Genomic DNA, 18,877 nt, shown 5'->3' on the forward strand with positions numbered 1-18,877 from the left:
CCTTGGAACTATAGTCAAAGTTATACAAGTAATGGGCAGCTTCCAAAGTGTAATTTTATAATAGTGTTAAAGTTGGGAGTTGAGGAGTGAGTTGATGGTGGTAGCAAGGCACTGGAGGATTGCTGTCATGTAAGTCATTCTTTTTAGATGAGTGGTGGAGAACAGAGCTCATAAGGAAACAATCTCAAGCTAAAGTGCAACAGTGTCACCTGAACAGCTCGTTATAAACACAGACTGCTGGGGTCCCACCTTGAGTGTAAGTTGGACATGGAGGTCAAAAAGTTGCATTTCTAACACATTCCCAGTACTTATGCTGCTGCACTTTTGTGTGTTAGTTAACTTTCATCACTATAACAGAATATCCGCTATAATCAACTTAAAAAGACGAAAGGTTTATTTTGGCTCACAGTTTCAGAGGTTTCAGTTCATTGTCAGCAAAGTTGCTTTTGGACACATGATGAGGCAGCACATCAAGTAGAGAGCATGTATGGGAGCAAAGCTGCTCACACTCATGGCAACCAGGATTGGGGGGATGTGGTAGGAAGGAAATAAGAAGGCTTAAGGCCTCCCACTAAGTACCACCTCTGAAAGTTTCCACCACCTGCTGATAGCATCAATCTGGGAAACAAACCTCAAAACACATGGGTCTTTGGGGACTTTCTGGATTCAAACTAGCACATTGGAAATCATTGATTTAGACCAGGTTTCTCAACTTGGCGCTATTGACATTGCAGGTCAGATAATTATTTTGTGGAGCTATCCTGTGCTTTACAGGATGTTTAGCAATCTACCTGTCTTTAATCTATTAAAACTGTTTCTAAGCATTACCAAATGTCCCTTGAGGTTAAAACTACTGTCAGTTGGGAGCCACTGCTTTAGGTAATTTAACACATCAGGAGAAACTGTCCATAAGTAGATTGAGACCCCTGAGGGAACTTGATCTAGAAAATGAAGATATACATTTAATGATGGAAGAGAGCCTGCAGAGTAGGTTATCAATACTTTTAGAAATTAATGATGAGTTTATGAGTGAAGGCTTCATTTTTAGTTTTTAATAAATTAACTCCAAAAAAAAAAAAATCAAGTTGGAACTAACCTCTACCATAATTCCAGTTTGCTTTTAGGTTTCTGCATCCTGGAATCCTGAAAAGCATTTAATAATTATTTCCAATTTATCAAAGGTCCCTTTGTTCTCTAAAATGTAGGCTTCTTGGATCACCGTCTCATTTAAGTGTCCTCAATTGACTTCCTTACCTTGAAGTCTGTGCCATTTGTTCGACAAAGCAATGTTCTGCACCAGGTGGGAAAGTTTATTCCATGCTGAAAAAAGGATTTTTTTAGAATAATAATTTTTAAAATATACTGGAACTTAGTGAATTTTTACAAATTTAAATCTTGAAACCACACACCTCAGGTCATCCAACTTTGAATGCTAACAGTGATAAAGGCCCAAATTCCCCTCCATTTATTATCACTAAGCCTTGTCACTCAAATTGTGACTCCAGTGGCATAGGCAATCACCTGGGATCTGGTTAGAAATACAGAAACTCAGTCCTACTCCAGACCCACCGAATCAAAGCTGCCTTTTAACAAGATTCCAGGTGATTCCTATGCATTTTAAAGTCTGATGAAGCTCCTAAAATCCATTAGTCCTTCAGAACCTTCAAGGCACCAAATAGCTTTTTTAGAAGCACAATTTTGCATTTACTTGTATGCCTTTGATAAATGTCCATCTCCCTCTCTCGGTTGGAACCCCACAAGGGGAAGTCTGTTCACTGTGGGACCCAGAGCACAACAGCCAGTGCTCAAAAATCTGTTAAGCAAATCAACAAACTGGACCCTGCAATCACATCTGAATCTTCTTTCTCCAACCCCAACTTCAGATGGGTTCTGCAAAGGTTAACTTCTTAATTAACATACTCTGAAAACTTGAACTGTCTCAGATCTCCAAGGGACAATTAGAAAGGATCCCTGAGATAACATACAGTTTTAAAATTTTTTACTTGAATTATGTATTTATGCAAGATTGGGTCCCCAAGCTGCTGTGAGTTCTCTGAATATTGTAAAGAAATAATAAGACTTTGAATGTATTCGCTATAATTCTGCACCAGGACTTTTATTATTCTGTGGTTTCATTAATGTTGTTTCTTTATAGTTGCTTTTTTCCATCAGAAGGTTTGTTGGCATATAAGTGAAATGTATGATTAACAATCATTAGCCAAAAAAAGGCTTTTCATTTATAATGCATATATACACACATATATATGTATACATATACTTATTTATTATAATTAACCCTGCCTTTCCATAAAATATTTGAAGCAAATGTTGTACCATAACATATTAAAACAATTTTGGTAAGCCATGACATGGGTTTAGTGATATTCTGCTCTTTTCCCCTGTGAATCCTCATATTTATAACCCAGTAAGTATAATAATTGTAGGTAATAATCATTATCCCCATTCTCCCAAGCAGAAACATCAATGTACTACCTTAGTACTTTCTTCCCAGCAATCCCTCCCCGACACAACACTTCAAAAAACAACAAGAAACAGAACCTGGTATTACGTGTTTTTATTTACAAAGAATTGTATTACTTGACTGTTTGGAAACCACTAACTTTTCACTTAGAAAACATTAAATAATAGCAAGATGTTATACAGTACTTTGGATAACTTCTTCCATCGTTTTAGTGCAATATATTATTGGCACCTACAAGTGAAATTTTCAATTATTTTCCCCTTTCATCTTCAACTGTGCAGTTATATGAACAAAAAGGAATGAATCATAAAAATGGATCTAAGACCATATTCTGGCCCTTAATCAAAGGCTCAATGATTTATATTCCCCCTCCCCCTGCCTCTACAAGTTACATGATAAAAGAACTTCTCTTGGACCTACTGTTCAAAAAAACTTACTGGCTTATAGAACTTGGGAGATTCCAATTGGTAAGAGAAAGGGAATCACAGTGAGCAGATGAAAGAAAGATCTAGAGGTGCTGTGCATGACCCTCTTTAAGTAGCCAAGTTAAGCTGCTACACACAAAGCAAATGCACCCAGGTAAAGACGTCTCTACCTGTGTTTCTTGATAGGGTTTCTCTTTTAAAACAACAATCTGAAATATATCACCTATTGAGCAAGTGGAAGGTTATACTTTTACCAAGGGTTGGGGGGGACCCTGAACACTACCACATTAAGACATTACTGAGATATTAAAATATCTGTCCATCACAACCTCTTTGAAAAACTTTTGTGGATTTTTTAAAAATTGGGATTTTTTTTTCATTTTGTTCAATACTACAAGGTTGGCCATAAAGGGAGACAACCCTTTAATGAACTTCGGCATCTTTCCACATTTGTTCCCTCCCTGTTAGGAGGTCAAGAGGAAATTCCTAATTAGAGCCTCGTCCAAATTATTTAGGCTTGAAATTGTTCATTATAACTAGTAATAGGACCAAGTAATCTGGGAGATTCTGTAATCTGTCACTTTACCTTGACGTAAAAGCATATCTCAAATAGGTAAATTTTTATTTAGCTTTTTAAAGAGAGAGAGAGAAAAAAAGAGAGAAGTTTTCACACTTTTTTATGAAGGATTCTGATTTAACAACTGTCCTGCCAGGAAATGCTCCCTCACGACTCTAGTCTAAGCCCATTTCCTCTGGTTCTATTCTTAGTGCATATGGAGAACAGCTGGTCACTATCCTCTTGGTGCCAACCCTTCATATACTTGAAAACCATCAATGGTTTGCCCCTCAGTCTTCTTTTCTCCAGGCTGAATATCCCAGTTCCTTTAATTTTTCATCATAGAGCTTTTTGTCCAACCCTTTAATCATCTTTGTGATTCCTGGCAAAAACAGTAGAAAATATTTTGATTACTTAATTAGAAATGAAGAAAATTCTCAGGAGTAAGATGCCCTTCAAAAGTTATATTTTTTTTATATAAAGGTAAAATCTGCAGGGAAGAAATATAGCTGGGGTCTGTGGATGTAAAATTCCAATCCTTCCTCCTCCTGCTGGTGTGTGAATCCCATTCCAACACATCCAACACCTCAGTGCATAGGACTTGCTTCCATCTTAACCTGACTGCATGTGTAGCTCTACATGGAGGTTTTGGCAGGACGATCTGTTCCAAGGGATCTTCCCCTATGCTTCCTCTTACCTTGCCTCCATTAGCAGGATCTTTCCTCTAGAGCAACCAGAACTTTTACAAACCTTTTACAGATTATTAGAGAGAGCCAAGTTAAGATGGTAAAGCCATTGGTTTTAAAAGTATACGTGAAACAGTGACGGTTTCATATCTTAACTGCAGTTTCTTATCTCCCTAAGTAGTTTCACTATTCTTCTAGAGACCAAACTCAAGGCAATCAAAAAAAAAATCCATCACTCCATTACCACAACCTGACACCTCTGCCAAGTTTCTGTTATTGCCATATTTGGTCATGGAACTGGATGACACTTTGCCACATAGCTCAAGAGATCACAAGCTGCCTTTTACCTTGCAACTAGAGTCTGTAAATATCAGGAACATGTAAATACTTAGTATCAATAGCACATTTACACAAAACACAATACTACCAACCAGGGAGTCCGTGTCCACTCTACATAATTGTCTTTAAAAGAAAAACATAGGTAACAAGAATAAATGCATCTTGATATGTTATACACCCTTCTTTCATAAAGTGAATGGCAGTGAAAGTCAGAGTTCAGGTGAGACCAGAACTAACATAGTGAAGAGGAAAGACCAATTTCACAAGCACACTGTACATCGTATCTTAAGAAAAAGTCAATACTACTCATGTACAACACCGAACAGATAACAGAATGGCCATTTCCACAGATTCTTTTGAAAACTTTTCCTATGATTTGTTACAAGAAGCACTTTATAACATGATGAAGGATGGTTTAGGTCACACACAATGAAGGCCTTCCCAAACAAAACACAGGATGGAAGGCAACACCCCCAAATGGCTTGGATATGTCTACAGATGCCCCTGTACTTCAAGGAGGGTGTCATTGTTCATTGGGATTGCACAAAGCAGGCCAGCAAGATGTGGGTCACGAACCAGACTTCCTCCTGACCCACTGAACCCACTCTTCTCCTAGGCCTGATAGAAGGAGAGGAGGAGAGAAGGTGAGGATGGAAAAGACGAGGGAAGCAACATAGTAGTTCATTGCTAGTTCTGGAGCTGTTAGCGTTGTTCAGAGCAGTGGCCTTTCCTCAAGCTCACATCATCCAATCCAATCTCCCCAGTGTGACCATGCCTTTTTTCACCTTTGAAGATGACCTAGGGAGAGAATGCACATACCAGTCAAGCCTCCTCTGCCCCTTTCCCCATGCCTGCTCATTTAGCAAATTAAACACAAACCTTCCCCAAACTAAACATGAAACTTAAGCGATAGAAGAAAGACCAGAACATAGTTGCTGGAGTCATCTGAGGCTTGTCTTTTGGCAGAAACTTTAATCATCAGTAACCTGTTCATCAGATGTGTTACTCAGACCAGTTACTCTTTAAGAGGCCATTCTGAACTACAGCCCAGTCACTTAAGGAATGCTTGTAAAGTAGATGTGTTGTCAAAGATTACCAAGGTTAAAAGTAAGAAGACAGAATATAAAGGTGCAGAAATTAAGAGCAAAGATGTGAAAGATCATGATCATGCAGCCATCTCAGGGTTCTTAGTTCCTCCTTTTGATTAATGTCTTCTTGCCAAAAAATGTAACATAATCAAATATATAATCCAGATATGCCAAAGTTTACCTAAAGAAAAGCCCCCAACTTCACTACCTCTGTATTAACTTTCTGTAAGAATATCCCTGTTCCTTAAAAACAGGAGAAATCTTTCAATGCTTTGATCTAAAATAATTTATTTTCTTGTTTCATTTCTCCAAGTAATATAAAGAAAAATTTAAAAAAAAATCAAAGGGTGAAACAGTGGCACATACCCTGATAAATTTGTATTACAGAGTCTAACTTTTCTTTCTAAAATAGTTTCTAGAAACTATTGACAAGCATAGATGAGTATTGACATAAAGATGACATTTTCCGAATGCACTCCTTATTTGATGGAATGCTGTAGATCATTTTCTTGCAACCCATGATTTCACTATATGTAAAATAAAATTTATATGATCAATCAAACTTTGTCCCATACCCCATTCTGAACAGAATGTTTCTTTTCAACTGTGAGTCTGGATTCACACCCGAGACCTGCTTAACTATGACCCTCTGAGGCAAGGGCATGGGACTTTAAAGAACATTTTAAAATAGAAGAAAGAACCATCTCCCCAGTAACTCATGGAAGTAAACGTTGGATGTTCAAGGAATTGAAGGAAAAGGTAAGGCAGCACAATTTAGAATGCCACCCAAACCCTTCAAAGTTTCTGTCAACTATTGTTTTATCTTTCTATTCCTATTTTTTTTTTTTTTTTTTCATCAAAAATAGTGAGTCTTACCAGGATGGGAAGGGTGGTAGTGGTCAAGGTTGTAACAAAGAAGGATGAAGAAGCAGATAGGAATCTCAGAACAGAGGCAATGAATGGAGTCATCAAGCGCAGAAAAAAGCACAAACATTTGTCTGAGCCTGAATTCACAGAGCAAGGCTTCTTCAAAGTCAGACCCACAGAGTTCTCCTATGAAAGGAAAACTTCCCAGGCCTCTGCCTCCCTTGGGATCTACTTACGCTCTGACGTCAGCCCCTCGCAAGGTGATCTGTGTCTGCCTCCAGCCATGGCCACCATTCTTCCCCACAGGGCTGCTCCGTGGGCACCGTGTTTCTCACAAACACCTGGAGTGTTGCCGGAGTGCAGCCCAGTCACCTTGTGCCTGAATGACAGGCACAGGTCCCCTGAATGCATGAGGTGGCCGAGAGGTAGCACCAAGCGAGCGGCTTTTCCCCCTGAGGCTTTTGGCTGCGGATACTGTCAGATATTGTCCACACTGGAATGGGAAAAGCAGGGCCATGTGTGTGTGCTGACATCCCTTTCCAGCACAACAGCACGGGCAGGAGTTTTTGTTTTCATAACTTCAGACTGTGACAGTCATTAGTAAAGAATTCCAGATTATTTTGAGGGAGAAAATTTGACTTATTTTTATGCCTATGCTGTTTACAAATATATAATCGCTCGCTCTGCTCACAATAGAAGTTATGCCCAAAACACACAATATTAAAAATCCAGACACTACAGATATTCCATTGGGATATGATCATACATACAGAGGTGGACACAAACTGACACACATTCACCACCTTCTGAGCCTTACCAATTTATGATTGTGTTGTCCTGCACCTTCTGCCAGGTGGGTAGGTGGTTTGGTAGAATTGACTCTAAATTTCCTGGGCAAATTTTCTGTATAGATAATTAACCTCTGAGCAGTAAAGCACATGGCCATTTATAGAGCACTGTATCTGTTTATTCTCTCCTTCCTCCACATTTAAAAAAAAAAAAAATCTCTAAATAAGGAAAAATCTTTTAAAACAGCCAGAGCTGTCTTTGCTCTCACTGGTGCAAACCTCTGTGTCCCTAACCTCAGACACAGAGGTGTCCTGAAAACCCTCCACATCTTCCCGGAGCATCAGTTTATTTGCAGCTAAGTGGTTTAAAATACTTACATTGGAACCAAGCTATAATATCATGTCTATAGTATGCATATATCCTGTTAACTATAAGTGAACTCAAAATCTTAATAAAAACTTCCCTTTAGATGAATCACTTTGGTGTTTTCCTCAGATCCCTAGGCTTACAGAGTTTGCTTGCCTCTGTTAGGAAATTGAAAAATAAAATTTCTAAGCAGCAGTGAAGTGGGGGCTACTGCTTCTCAGGAGAAAGTTATGAGTAGTGTTTTGAAACTCAATCCATGTACAAATGACTTTCCCTTTAGGCAGTTTTATCTCAGCAAACTGAAAAACACATTCTATGTTTCAACACTGATTTGTCCACAGGAAAAATGTGGTTGGAATGCTGAACACATGTATCTGTTTTGGTAGAAACTCCATTTGCTTTTCAGTTAAAAGACAGACCATCTCTGCTTTCTTTTGCTTAACTTATCCAAGACATGATAAGATCTGCATGTCCTCTCACTCAAGGGTCTCCTTTAACAAGCCCTCTCAGAGCTCTTGAGGTCACAGGTGAGTCCTGTGTACTCAGGATGTGGCAGGCCTGTGCTAAGTGCTCCTGGGGAGGTCCAACAACTTGATGTCAAACCAACTCCTCTTCTCAAGCCTTCCCATTATACTCCTAGGTGTGGAAGGTCATTTGTTGAATAAATGAATGATGTTCCAAGAACAGAAAAAACAAACCAACCAACCTTCGCTCATGACTTGAATCAACAAAAATGAACACACAATTTCTTATTTCCTCCCTTCCTACCCTCATACCCTTCCCCCACAAGTTAACCCCCCAAATATTTTAGGTCAAAACATTTAGATGGATTTTAAATGTCTGCCTTTAAGTTAGCTTTTGAATTATCATAGGTATTTTGGTTAAGACTAAGATATAAGGTTATTACTGAGAACCTGCAAGTTTTATGAAAACAGGGATTATCTTAAGTCCCCGTGGAATGTATACTAATATCATTTTGCGAGTTGCTGCCTGCAAACAAAACAACCTAACGAAATCAAGGCATCCTAACAAAAGATTCCAATAATCCTTCTGTATATGTATTTAAAACTCTAAAATTTGGATAGTTATAAAATAAATTATACTCATTCTTCCTTCATAGATCTGCTCTGTGAGTACCAGGGTTTGTTTCCCTCCCTCCCCAACCCCACTGTGAAAAATTCTTTCTGTGTATAATACAGGAAATGTTACCAATTTGAAATAGTAACCAAGGCAAAGTTAATCCAAGCATCCTCAAATAACTACCTATTAAATAACAACTTCAATTCTTATTCTAAAACACTGGCATAAATGTGAAACTATATAAATATTTTCATTCCATTTAAAGTATCATAATAGTTAAAGAACCAGGGGAAGGGGGAATAGTAAATTATTGATGTTGCAAAACTTGACCAGAGAGTTAGGTCTTAAAATTTTAATTTACTTATTTTGAATTCTATACTCGTTGGTTCCTTTACAATTTTACTTTACAAAGAGAATAATATAATATCTATTACTTTAATGTATTAACTGTGTGGTCAAAGGACAAGATGGGGAGTTTTGCAGTGATTTTATTTGTATTTTATGGCCTGGCTAAGAAACAGGCCCAGGTAGAAATATGATCATTATGCTTTATTGGTATTTACCCCTCGAATGCAAATAGCTTAGACTTTTGCTATCTGAAGAAGTAATACATGCACATTTTGAGGGAGAGGGAAGCATAAAGAAAATTAGAATAAATAATAATGCTAAAGCCCAGAGATAAAAACTAACATTTGACTTCTGAACTTTTCCTGGGTAAATATATGCACAGGAAGTTACCCCCACCCCCAGTACTGGGGATTTAATCCAGGGATGCTCTACCATAGGCTACAGCCCAACCCTTTTTTATTTTTTTAAAATTTGAGATAGGGTTTCCCTCAGTGACCCCCACTGGCCTCAAACTTGCAATCCTCCTGCCTCAGTCTCCTGAGTAGCTGGTATTGAAGCTGAGGCAGGAGAATCACAAGTTCAAGACCTACCTGGACAGTTTAGTGAGAACCTGTCTTAAAATAAAAAATAAAACAACAGGGTTAGGGATGTAGCTCAGGGGTAAAGTGTCCCTGGTTCAACTGCTATCACTGCAGGGGGCAGGAAGAGGAGGATCGCTACACTTGCTGTGCGGTAAATTCCCTTTTTCATTAAATATAACATGACAATTCTTTACATCAGGAAATAGTTTTTCAAAGCTGCAGGCATGCAATTAATCATTTGGCAAATTTTTTATTGAACATTTAAGTTTCCAAATTTTCACTTAGAAAGATGAAAAATACCATAGAATATTTAAATAAGCAAAACTTTTTAAAAAATATTTGCAACACATGAAAAAGGGATAATTTTCATTTTATATAAAGAATCTTTAAAATCAATAATTAAAAAAAAAGAAAAAGGGCATAACAGAAAATTACTTATCTATATGAAAATATCATTAACTTTCCATAAAAGAAAGATATGCACATTAAAGTTAAAATGAAATACCTTTTCATCTGTAAGCTTGGCAAGGATAAAGAATAGTTTTATAATATCTGTTTTGAGGATGATTCTTAAATGTTGACTTAAATTAAAAATGTTACAACCCTTATGAAAGGTGATTTGGTAGAATCTATCAAAACTCAAAATGCAAATTCTCTTTTGACTCAAAAATTTCACATCTAGTAATTTTTTCTACAGATATATTCAATATACAAGAAGATGTATCTGTACAGGTTATTCATTAGATGTAGAACTACCAAAAGGCTGGAAGTAAACCAAATGTTCCTCAGTGGAGGGCTGGTTAAATATATGGTGGCCTCTCTTTGGGAATAAGAGCCTGGCATTCATAAGAATGAGGGTGCTCTGTAGGGACTGACGGGACAGTCTTCAGCAACAATGGCTAACATCGTCACAGTGATAACTCTGGGTAGGCACTGATTGAAATGCTTTGCACAATGTGTAGTAGACATTACTGACTACTGTCTTTAAGAAACTTGTTCAAGGGCTGGAATTGTGGCTCAGTGGTAGAGCGCTTGCTTAGCATGTGTGAGACACTGGGTTTGATTCTCAGCATCATGTAAAAATAAGTAAATAAAATAAAGGTATTGTGTCCATTGATGCCAAAAAAAAAATTTATATATATATATATATATGTATATATATATATATATATATATAAATAAAAGAAACTCGTTCAAGGTCAAAGTTAGGAGGAAGTGATAGTGCTGGGATTCAGCCCAAGTGCTCTGGCTTCAAAGTCCATGTTCTTCTAGTTCACTCCTAAGGTGGTAGGTATCATTGGGTGATAAACAAGGTACAGATGAGGGTGAACATATCTCTAAACAGAACCAAGAAACCAGCAGCATCTGGGGAAGGCAAATAGAAGCCAGGTATAGCAGAAATCTTTCATTTTTATTATTGATTTATTTTTTCATTTATATATATTTTAAATAATGATTCTAATTCTACTATAGATATATTTGTATGTACATACTGGCAGACTTATATATTTAAATAAATGCCTTGCAGCTCTCACTAGTGGTCAGAGTGCTGTCAGTTGCCTTTAATCTTGATCATCAAAGACCAGGGTTCAGGAAAAGGGACCCAAGTTTAGCCTTATCTACAGGAGAAGGACATCCTCAGGGGTACAGCTACATGCCTATAGCATGTGCCATGTCTGTTGGCAGACAAGTTCCCATTCCTCAGGGGAATGTATTAATTTTGCATCTCAAAATTAAGTCCAAGACTAATGTGATAAACAAAATCTACTAGCTCCAAGAAGGGCAGTTAGAAAATTCACTTATTTTAAAGCTGTTTCTCAAGGTTGTAAGTATGTTAAATTGAGGGTTTCTTTAGAAATATGAACATACAAAAATATTTGCAAATCTAGATCTTGGATAAGAACTGCATACCATTAAAATCAATTGTAACTGGAAATCCAAACATGTATTCTTTTACAAATGGTATAGTCTTGGTATAAAAAAGTAGACAATTAGTTTGGTAATTAGAACAATGCGTAGAAATTATTAAATTGCTCATATTCTTTTTTGGTCTTTGCATATGACATGCATGTACACACACACATATACATACATTCTCTCCACCTAAACCTCCCCACTCCTCCTGAACTTCCTAGAAGAAAAACAGGCATGAAAAGATAAGCTTTGTTGGTATTGTCCCATCAATATATGGTTAGAATCACCCCAAAGAGTCTACAAATAGATTCTGCAAATCCATCCAGATATATGCCTTGTATGCCTCCCATCTTTTTCATCCAACTCACCATCCTTTGGTCTTCCCAGCTTTTTTTCCAAGCTAGAAGCCCGCTCACCAATTTCCTTGGGATTTCCTGGAGCATTCCATTCTGAATCAGAGGCTCTCACGCCTGGTTTAAGAAGTTTTCTAACCAACCCTTGTCTGATGCTGCAAGTCCTTTAAGAACACTTCACCATATGCCATCAATCAAATGCCCTCACCAACAGAGCTCACCCTTTCCATGTGAGCCTGTTCTTTTTTTTCACAGCTCTTTTAGAAGGTTCTGAGAGTAAACCAAATCCATCTCTCTGTAGCTTCCACCCATTGATCCAACTTCTTATCCAGTTGTAGTCACAGATCATTCTCTTCTGAGTGACTTACATTTAACTCTGAGTGATTTACATTTAACTCTACTCCCACAGACAGCAAAGAATGCTCGGAAGTGGTTTAAGCACTTAACCATAGCAGATTTTCCATTCTGGAAAAGTACCATATTTCTATGGAAACAGCCCATCTTTTTTAAAGTCATGTCACAGGATTCACTCATACTGGTTTCACTATCCATGAAAACTCTTAAGTGACTGGCCACTTAGTACTCAGTCATCTTCTCTGTCCCACAACTGAGAGGCTGGTTTCTAGACCATGAGCCACACCTTGTATTCACTCCCACTAGCTATCACCCTCTTAATTATGACACATTAATCTTCTAGGTGCTGATTATGTCAGCACATGCAATTACTCTCCTTTTCCAGTTTCAAGTCAAAAATAGGTCAGTTTATCTTCAGAATCTAAGTTCAGTATACAACACATCTAAGTTTGTTGGTCAAAACCTGTCTTCTAGAAAAGCATCCTCCAAGGGCCAGAGTCAATCATCAGGAGTTATCAATCACTCAAACAGCTGTCAATTTCTTTCCATTTATCCTGTACCCACATGACCTGATAAACACAGATGTTTTGTGTCTAATATTCTAATTGCTAGTCCTTCTCTCATTTTTCTACCAGAGAGCAAGGAGAATTTGGGTCACAAATTTAAACATTTACAAATGTGATCAATAATGAAAGATGCTGAAATGTACTAAATATAGTGTTTACATTTTAAAAATCAAGTTAGTCTAATTTACATAGACTATCTATAGACTGTCTACATAGAAGGATTTCTTCTGAGTATAGAATGAATTACTCTCCCCAATGAACCTTACTCAAGAGTTATTCATTATGACCACAAACACTGTTCATGACTGTCATACACAATTGCTGAAGCTGCTTCCTTTACAAGCAAACTACTCCAGATCAGCAGTCAGTCACATCTATAGTCTGTGATCTGCTAATCAGAGAATGCACATGACCACATGCAGTATAACTGAGGCCAGACTGGGAGAGTGAAATACCTAATGCTGCAGATGGTCTGAGTACTGAACTACCTAGGAAGCCACGTGGGTAGCAGAAAGAGGCTGGAGATAAAAATCAGAAAATCCGAGTTTGGCACTAAATTCCACCATTCTCTAGCTCTGTGGCCTTAGGAATCCATGTCACCTCTCGAGGCATCTATATTTCCTCTGAGAAATAAAGACAATATTACCTGCTTTACAGGGTATAAATGAGGATTAAATAAAATTAATGAGATGACAAATGGGTTGGGGCTATAGTAGGTATTCTATATATGTTAGAGTCTGTCTTGTTCATAGATACTGTGGCAATAATAATGTCCTGCTTAACCTTAAATGAGTGGGAGTAATTTGAGAAAGAGTAAGAATGAATGTGTGTACTAAGATGTTACGTGATATCTGTTTGATAAAAGAGATCTAAACACCCATTCGAATTTACTGAATATTCATAGTTGTAAAAGTTTATCACCGATTTTTATTTTAAAATATTTGTTACAATTCAATCTTCAGGGATCTAATGAATGTGTCTTTGGATTTTTTTTTAATATCTTGTTCTCAAAATGTACACTGGGGATCAGCAGCAGAGGTATCCCAGGGAGCCTATTAGACATACAAGAAAATCTGCATTTTAACAAGGCCCACAGCTGACCTGTCTGTCCACTGAAGTTGGAGGAGGACTGCTTTAACACATCCTAAGCTCTCTCTAGGTAACTTTTGTGTGTTCTGTGTACTTTATCTATATACCTGGTATAGTATTTAAGAAGTAGGCTTCTAAATAAATACATACTTTTTCTTTACATCTTTTTAAATCTAGACTCAGGAGAGCAAAAAGAGAAAAAGAGAAACTAAACTCCTCACCCTTCCATAAAGTTGGTCTCACTCAAAAAATAATAATATGACTAAGGAAAAACAAAACAAAACAAAACCAAAAACAATATGTAGCTTTATTTCCTGAAACTAGAAGACAAAACATAAGTACCAAAACTTCAGATAAAAAGGAATGGTACAACTTTAAAGAATATTAATTTTCCCAAAGACTACATCTAAATCCAACTTTCTAATAACCCACTCTTATGGAATGAGTGGTCGTAACTGGTAACTATTTCCTTAGCACCTGATTTAGAGTGAAATTTTTTTCAGAGGGATGACCAACTTTGCAGAACTTTCCATTGCCTTCTTCTACTACCACTCAAATCTTTTAAATAAATAAATAAATACACACACACACACACACACACACACACACACATATATATATATTTTAAAGGGACACAGCTGAAAATAAAAACAGGGATCATTACCATGGATGATATTCCACTATATTCTTTCTTTCTCCCTCCCTCCCTCTCTCCTCCCCTCCTTCCTTCATTCCTTCCTTCCTTCCTTCCTTTATTCTCCTGTGAATTGGCACTACAAATAATTTGAAAATTGTTTGCTAGAATGATTCTAAATATTTTATTTGTCAAACTTTTTTAGAGAAATTAGTGAGTCTTTTAATTAACTTTGTGTCTTCATTAATATAATTCTAACTGATAGCTAACAAATCTGCCTTACTTAAAGCACATGGATACTGGACATGATCTTTTTTTAACCCCATTTATTAAGTAAAAACGGAGATGTGTTACAGTAGGCTTGATTAGTAGAGGATCAAAATGGAAAGTGTACCAGAGTTAGATGAAATGGTTTTACCTGCTGGGTCCTTGATTGGTTCCCAGTGTAAGTCACTGTCTTTTTCCCTGATCCATCCACAAAGTCCGTGGTCAAAATTACAACTGTGTACCAGAACACCTACAAGGAAATAAACAGAAGGATGGGTAGATCACAATCAACTCAATAAACATATGAATCTAAAGACTAGAGTATAACAAGTGTTCTCCCTATCAACACTTAATATCCCACCAGAATTTCTTTCCATGAGACTGAAAGGAAATTACATGAATCCTTTCTCAGCACAATTGTGTATGTGTGCTCAGCTGCAAAAATAGAACACATGAATGCTGCCAAATCATGACCTTGTTACATCATCACTTATAAAATATGATTTCCTTCTCGCAATTCAAATATTACTTAACATATTTTTAAAAAGAAACTGATGATTCATAATTATTTTTGCTCAACTGGTTTGACTGATTTGTAAAACACACACACACAAAAGAAGATGTATAATATTCGCCAAGGGGACCAAACATCTATAATTTAAGTTGAAATGGAGAGAAAGAGGAAAATGTCATCATGGTGTCTACCTGGATCATCCTTTGCTTCATCATCTGCACTGACTCCTCTTTCTATTTCAAATATTTCAAACAAGTCATTGAAAGGCTGCCGTGGAACTGCAAGAGAGAGGTTTTTGGTTTATTTTTTTAATAAGGTATTGGTAATAAAGCATTACCTTTCACAACAGTAGGTAAAAAGCATTTCATTCATGTGGGAGCATTCAAAATATTTAATTACATTTCACATGAAGATTCATGAAGTTTGTTTTGCAGTAATTTATATTGTAAAAATAATTTATAATGTAAAAATAATTTTCAAAAGTTTACAATATGTATAATCAGAAAAATGAGAAATTCCACTCCATTTATGTATGATCAATCAAAATGTATAAATGCATTCTACTGTCATGTACAAAAAATTAGAACAAATTAAAAAAATAAAAAAATAGATATGGATCATGAGGTAGGTTTTTAAAACACATTCCCTAGTTCACAATTTATAAGGTCGAAACATTTGGAGAGAAATAAATGAGAGATATTGAATTAATATAAAAATAGGTTAAAAGCCTCATCACTTTAAATACACTTTAAAATACACTTTAAAATACACTTTAAAAGCTTTGAATTTCTGGCAAAATATTAATCTCTATTAAATTCTAAAATTCATCTCTATGAAAGATACATTATTATGAACTTTGAAGTAAGACTGTTGTAACTGATAAAGCCTGCATTTGCAGTGATTGACTTCTACTCCGAACAGTGTTACCTGTATCTATTATTGTGTCCTTCCTCACTTAAGCAGGTTCCCTGACTCCTTAAAGATTCAGTCCAAACTTCCTGGTGCAGCATTTACAATCCACCCCACCAAATACACAATACTGTCCAAACATGCCATTCATTTTCACGTCTCTGACCCTGATGCTGTCCTTCTTGCTAATTAACTGCCATACTACCCACCTCCTTCAAGGCCTAGCGTAAATATCACTGCCTCTATAAAACTTTCATGCCCCAGGCAGAATTAAATTTCCTCCCTTGTTCCCCAATAGCCCATATTTACACACCTCTATTTCACACTTTCATAAAGAACTGCAGGTATTTACATATATGTGCCTTTCCCTCTGCTCGTCTCTGAGGTCCTGGAGGGCATCAATTCATCGTACTCATTTGGCATTTCCAGGGCTTGACCTGGTGACAGGCACTCACTAAGTGTTTACTGAGTGAATGCAAAGATACTGTCAGAAATCCATGTACTTTGTCAACATTCTTCTTCAAATGACACAAGCTGGACAGAGCTTAAGAATCCACTTAAAAATAATTGATTAATTTAAAACATTTATTTATTTATTCATTTGTTAAATATGTATTTGACTCCTAACTAAATTCCAAGCACTGTGGTAGGCACCACGGTGATAGGGCGAACAGAGTGAACAAGACCAACAAGGATGTGCATTTTATGCAGCTTGAATACTAATGGGAAGAGCAGACATCAAACAAGGAGATAAATGGACACTGTAATTCTAAATCATGATCCAAGCTAGGAAGGAAAAAATGCCAGAAGATGTCATGGAGAATAACTGGGTTGGGGAGCAGTGGAATGTGTGGGAATGCTGCTGGTGGAGGGGAATTCTAGGCCCCAGTCCAGAGAATACTCCCTTCTCTTTGCCAGAACTTCAATTAATTAGCTCTATTTTTATAAGGCAGGGAGTAAAAGATGTAGAACACCATGAAACAGATGTCAGTCAAATGATTCTTTTTCAAATGATGCTCCTGTTACTTAGCAAGAATTTTTAAAATTGATAATCCTATAACATTTGCACTAATTGAATTTTTGTTTCGAAATTTAGAATTGTGAAGTCCCTTCCCCTCTCACAACATGGACTCACATATACCTAGCTGGACAGTGATGGATAAAGAGGAGATAGGACAGAAGACAGATTAGTTCCAGGGACACACTGATCAGTGGTACTCTGGGGGTGAGGCAACCTCCCTCCCTCTCTTATGCCCCAAATGACTGAAGACAATGACATCCAACTAAATCTTTTCTTTCCTCAATTGGAGCACTGAGCGGTGGAACATCTCTGTTATTTACTAGAATATTACAAAGTTGTAGGCAAGTCTGCGTCATTTCTCATGACAGAGAAAGTTATGAAAACATTAGAGGACAATCATGCTTTTATTTTCCTTCTCTTGTGACTTATATAAATGATCCTGACATGGGATTGCTTGATTTCTGCAGTACTCTATTTAAGAGGTTTTATGAGAGTTCCCACCCCCCACCCACATGAAGGACTGTCAAATGTAGTCTCGACATAGACAGGGAGGAACACAAATTTGTCCTGGTAAAGGGCCCGTTTGATCAAGGAAGATCCAGGAGTTTCTCTCTGGGGAGGCCCCTTTTAATCTGAGAGGGGAAGAATTTGAGTTTTCCAAGCAAAAAAGCACAGCATTAGGGTGGGGGAAGAGGGAGAGTTCCAGGCAGTAAGTACAAAGAAACTGCTCAAAACATTTAGAGAAAGGAGTTCATAGTGGCAGGAAGAAGCCCACAAATGGGGAAAGCACCATAGGATGAGGTTGAAAAGAAAGAAGGGATGAGATCACATAGTAGGAAAAGAGCAGCCCAGGGAATTAGTCATCTAACAACTTGGAAAGCATCAGATGGTTCATTAACACTTTAGGCACTTGGTTTCCAAAGCTACTTAATTTAGCAGTGGATGATCATGCACTGCACACTTTCACTGCAATTCACAGGATCACAGTCCAAGGAATTTAGAGACCTGATGTACTCAGCAACTATTAGTTCTTATAATTTTGTACACTCTACTCTGTATCCCTGCCAAATCATTTAACTAATTCTCCTTCACAATTACCAAGAGCATCCCACTGAAGAGTCCAGAGATGGTTTACTACCCACTCTGAGGAATATTTTATAGTGTATGTGAAAATATTAAGTGAAATAAGTAGTGGAAAGATAATTCAGGTGGTATTATCTTGTTATCTCAACACTGTACAAGAAACACAAAAGACTAGAAAAAAGAGAGATACTAAGCACACCACTATGCCAATATGCTAACAGTGCTAGTCTAAGCATTGCAAGTGAAAGGGCTATTTGTCCATTTGTTATTTATTTTGTCTCATATAATTCTATATTTTAGGATTGTTTGTAAAAGGAAAAAATTAAAATGTATAAAAAATCTTTCCTAAAAGATTTAAAGAGAAGAGGGTTCTGCTGGAGCATACCTACATAGCAACTACATGACTTATTTGCATTTTGATTATTCAAAGAGAATGTTGAATAGTCTTCATACCTGTTGTTATAGGTGAGGCTAACAACTGTGAATTTCAAATGTTTTTCTTTGATTCAAGGAACTATTTTAATCAATGCAGAAAATGTGAATTAAAATAAATGACTAGACTTGCC

At 37.0% G+C, this 18,877-nt stretch overlaps 1 protein-coding gene across 2 annotated transcripts in view; it reads right to left on the reverse strand.

The window, feature by feature from the left end:
* Positions 1-2,559: 2,559 nt before the first annotated feature.
* Npnt (nephronectin) overlaps positions 2,560-18,877 on the reverse strand; it is a 70,655-nt gene continuing 54,337 nt past the window's right edge. Inside the window, exons 11-14 of one of the 2 annotated variants that reach the window (XR_007110507.1) lie at positions 15,490-15,576; positions 14,936-15,034; positions 6,680-6,935; positions 2,560-5,286 (exon numbers count right to left, since the gene is read on the reverse strand). Coding sequence is in view for 1 of the 2 variants with exons in the window: in XM_047566541.1 (XP_047422497.1) it covers positions 3,754-3,845; positions 14,936-15,034; positions 15,490-15,576 (278 nt within the window). In the remaining variant the exon portion in view is untranslated. The remainder of the gene's footprint in view (positions 5,287-6,679; positions 6,936-14,935; positions 15,035-15,489; positions 15,577-18,877) is intronic. The other variant, XM_047566541.1, reaches the window with a different exon arrangement.

This window comes from Sciurus carolinensis, chromosome 10 (assembly GCF_902686445.1).
Source record: "Sciurus carolinensis chromosome 10, mSciCar1.2, whole genome shotgun sequence".
NCBI lineage: Eukaryota > Metazoa > Chordata > Mammalia > Rodentia > Sciuridae > Sciurus > Sciurus carolinensis.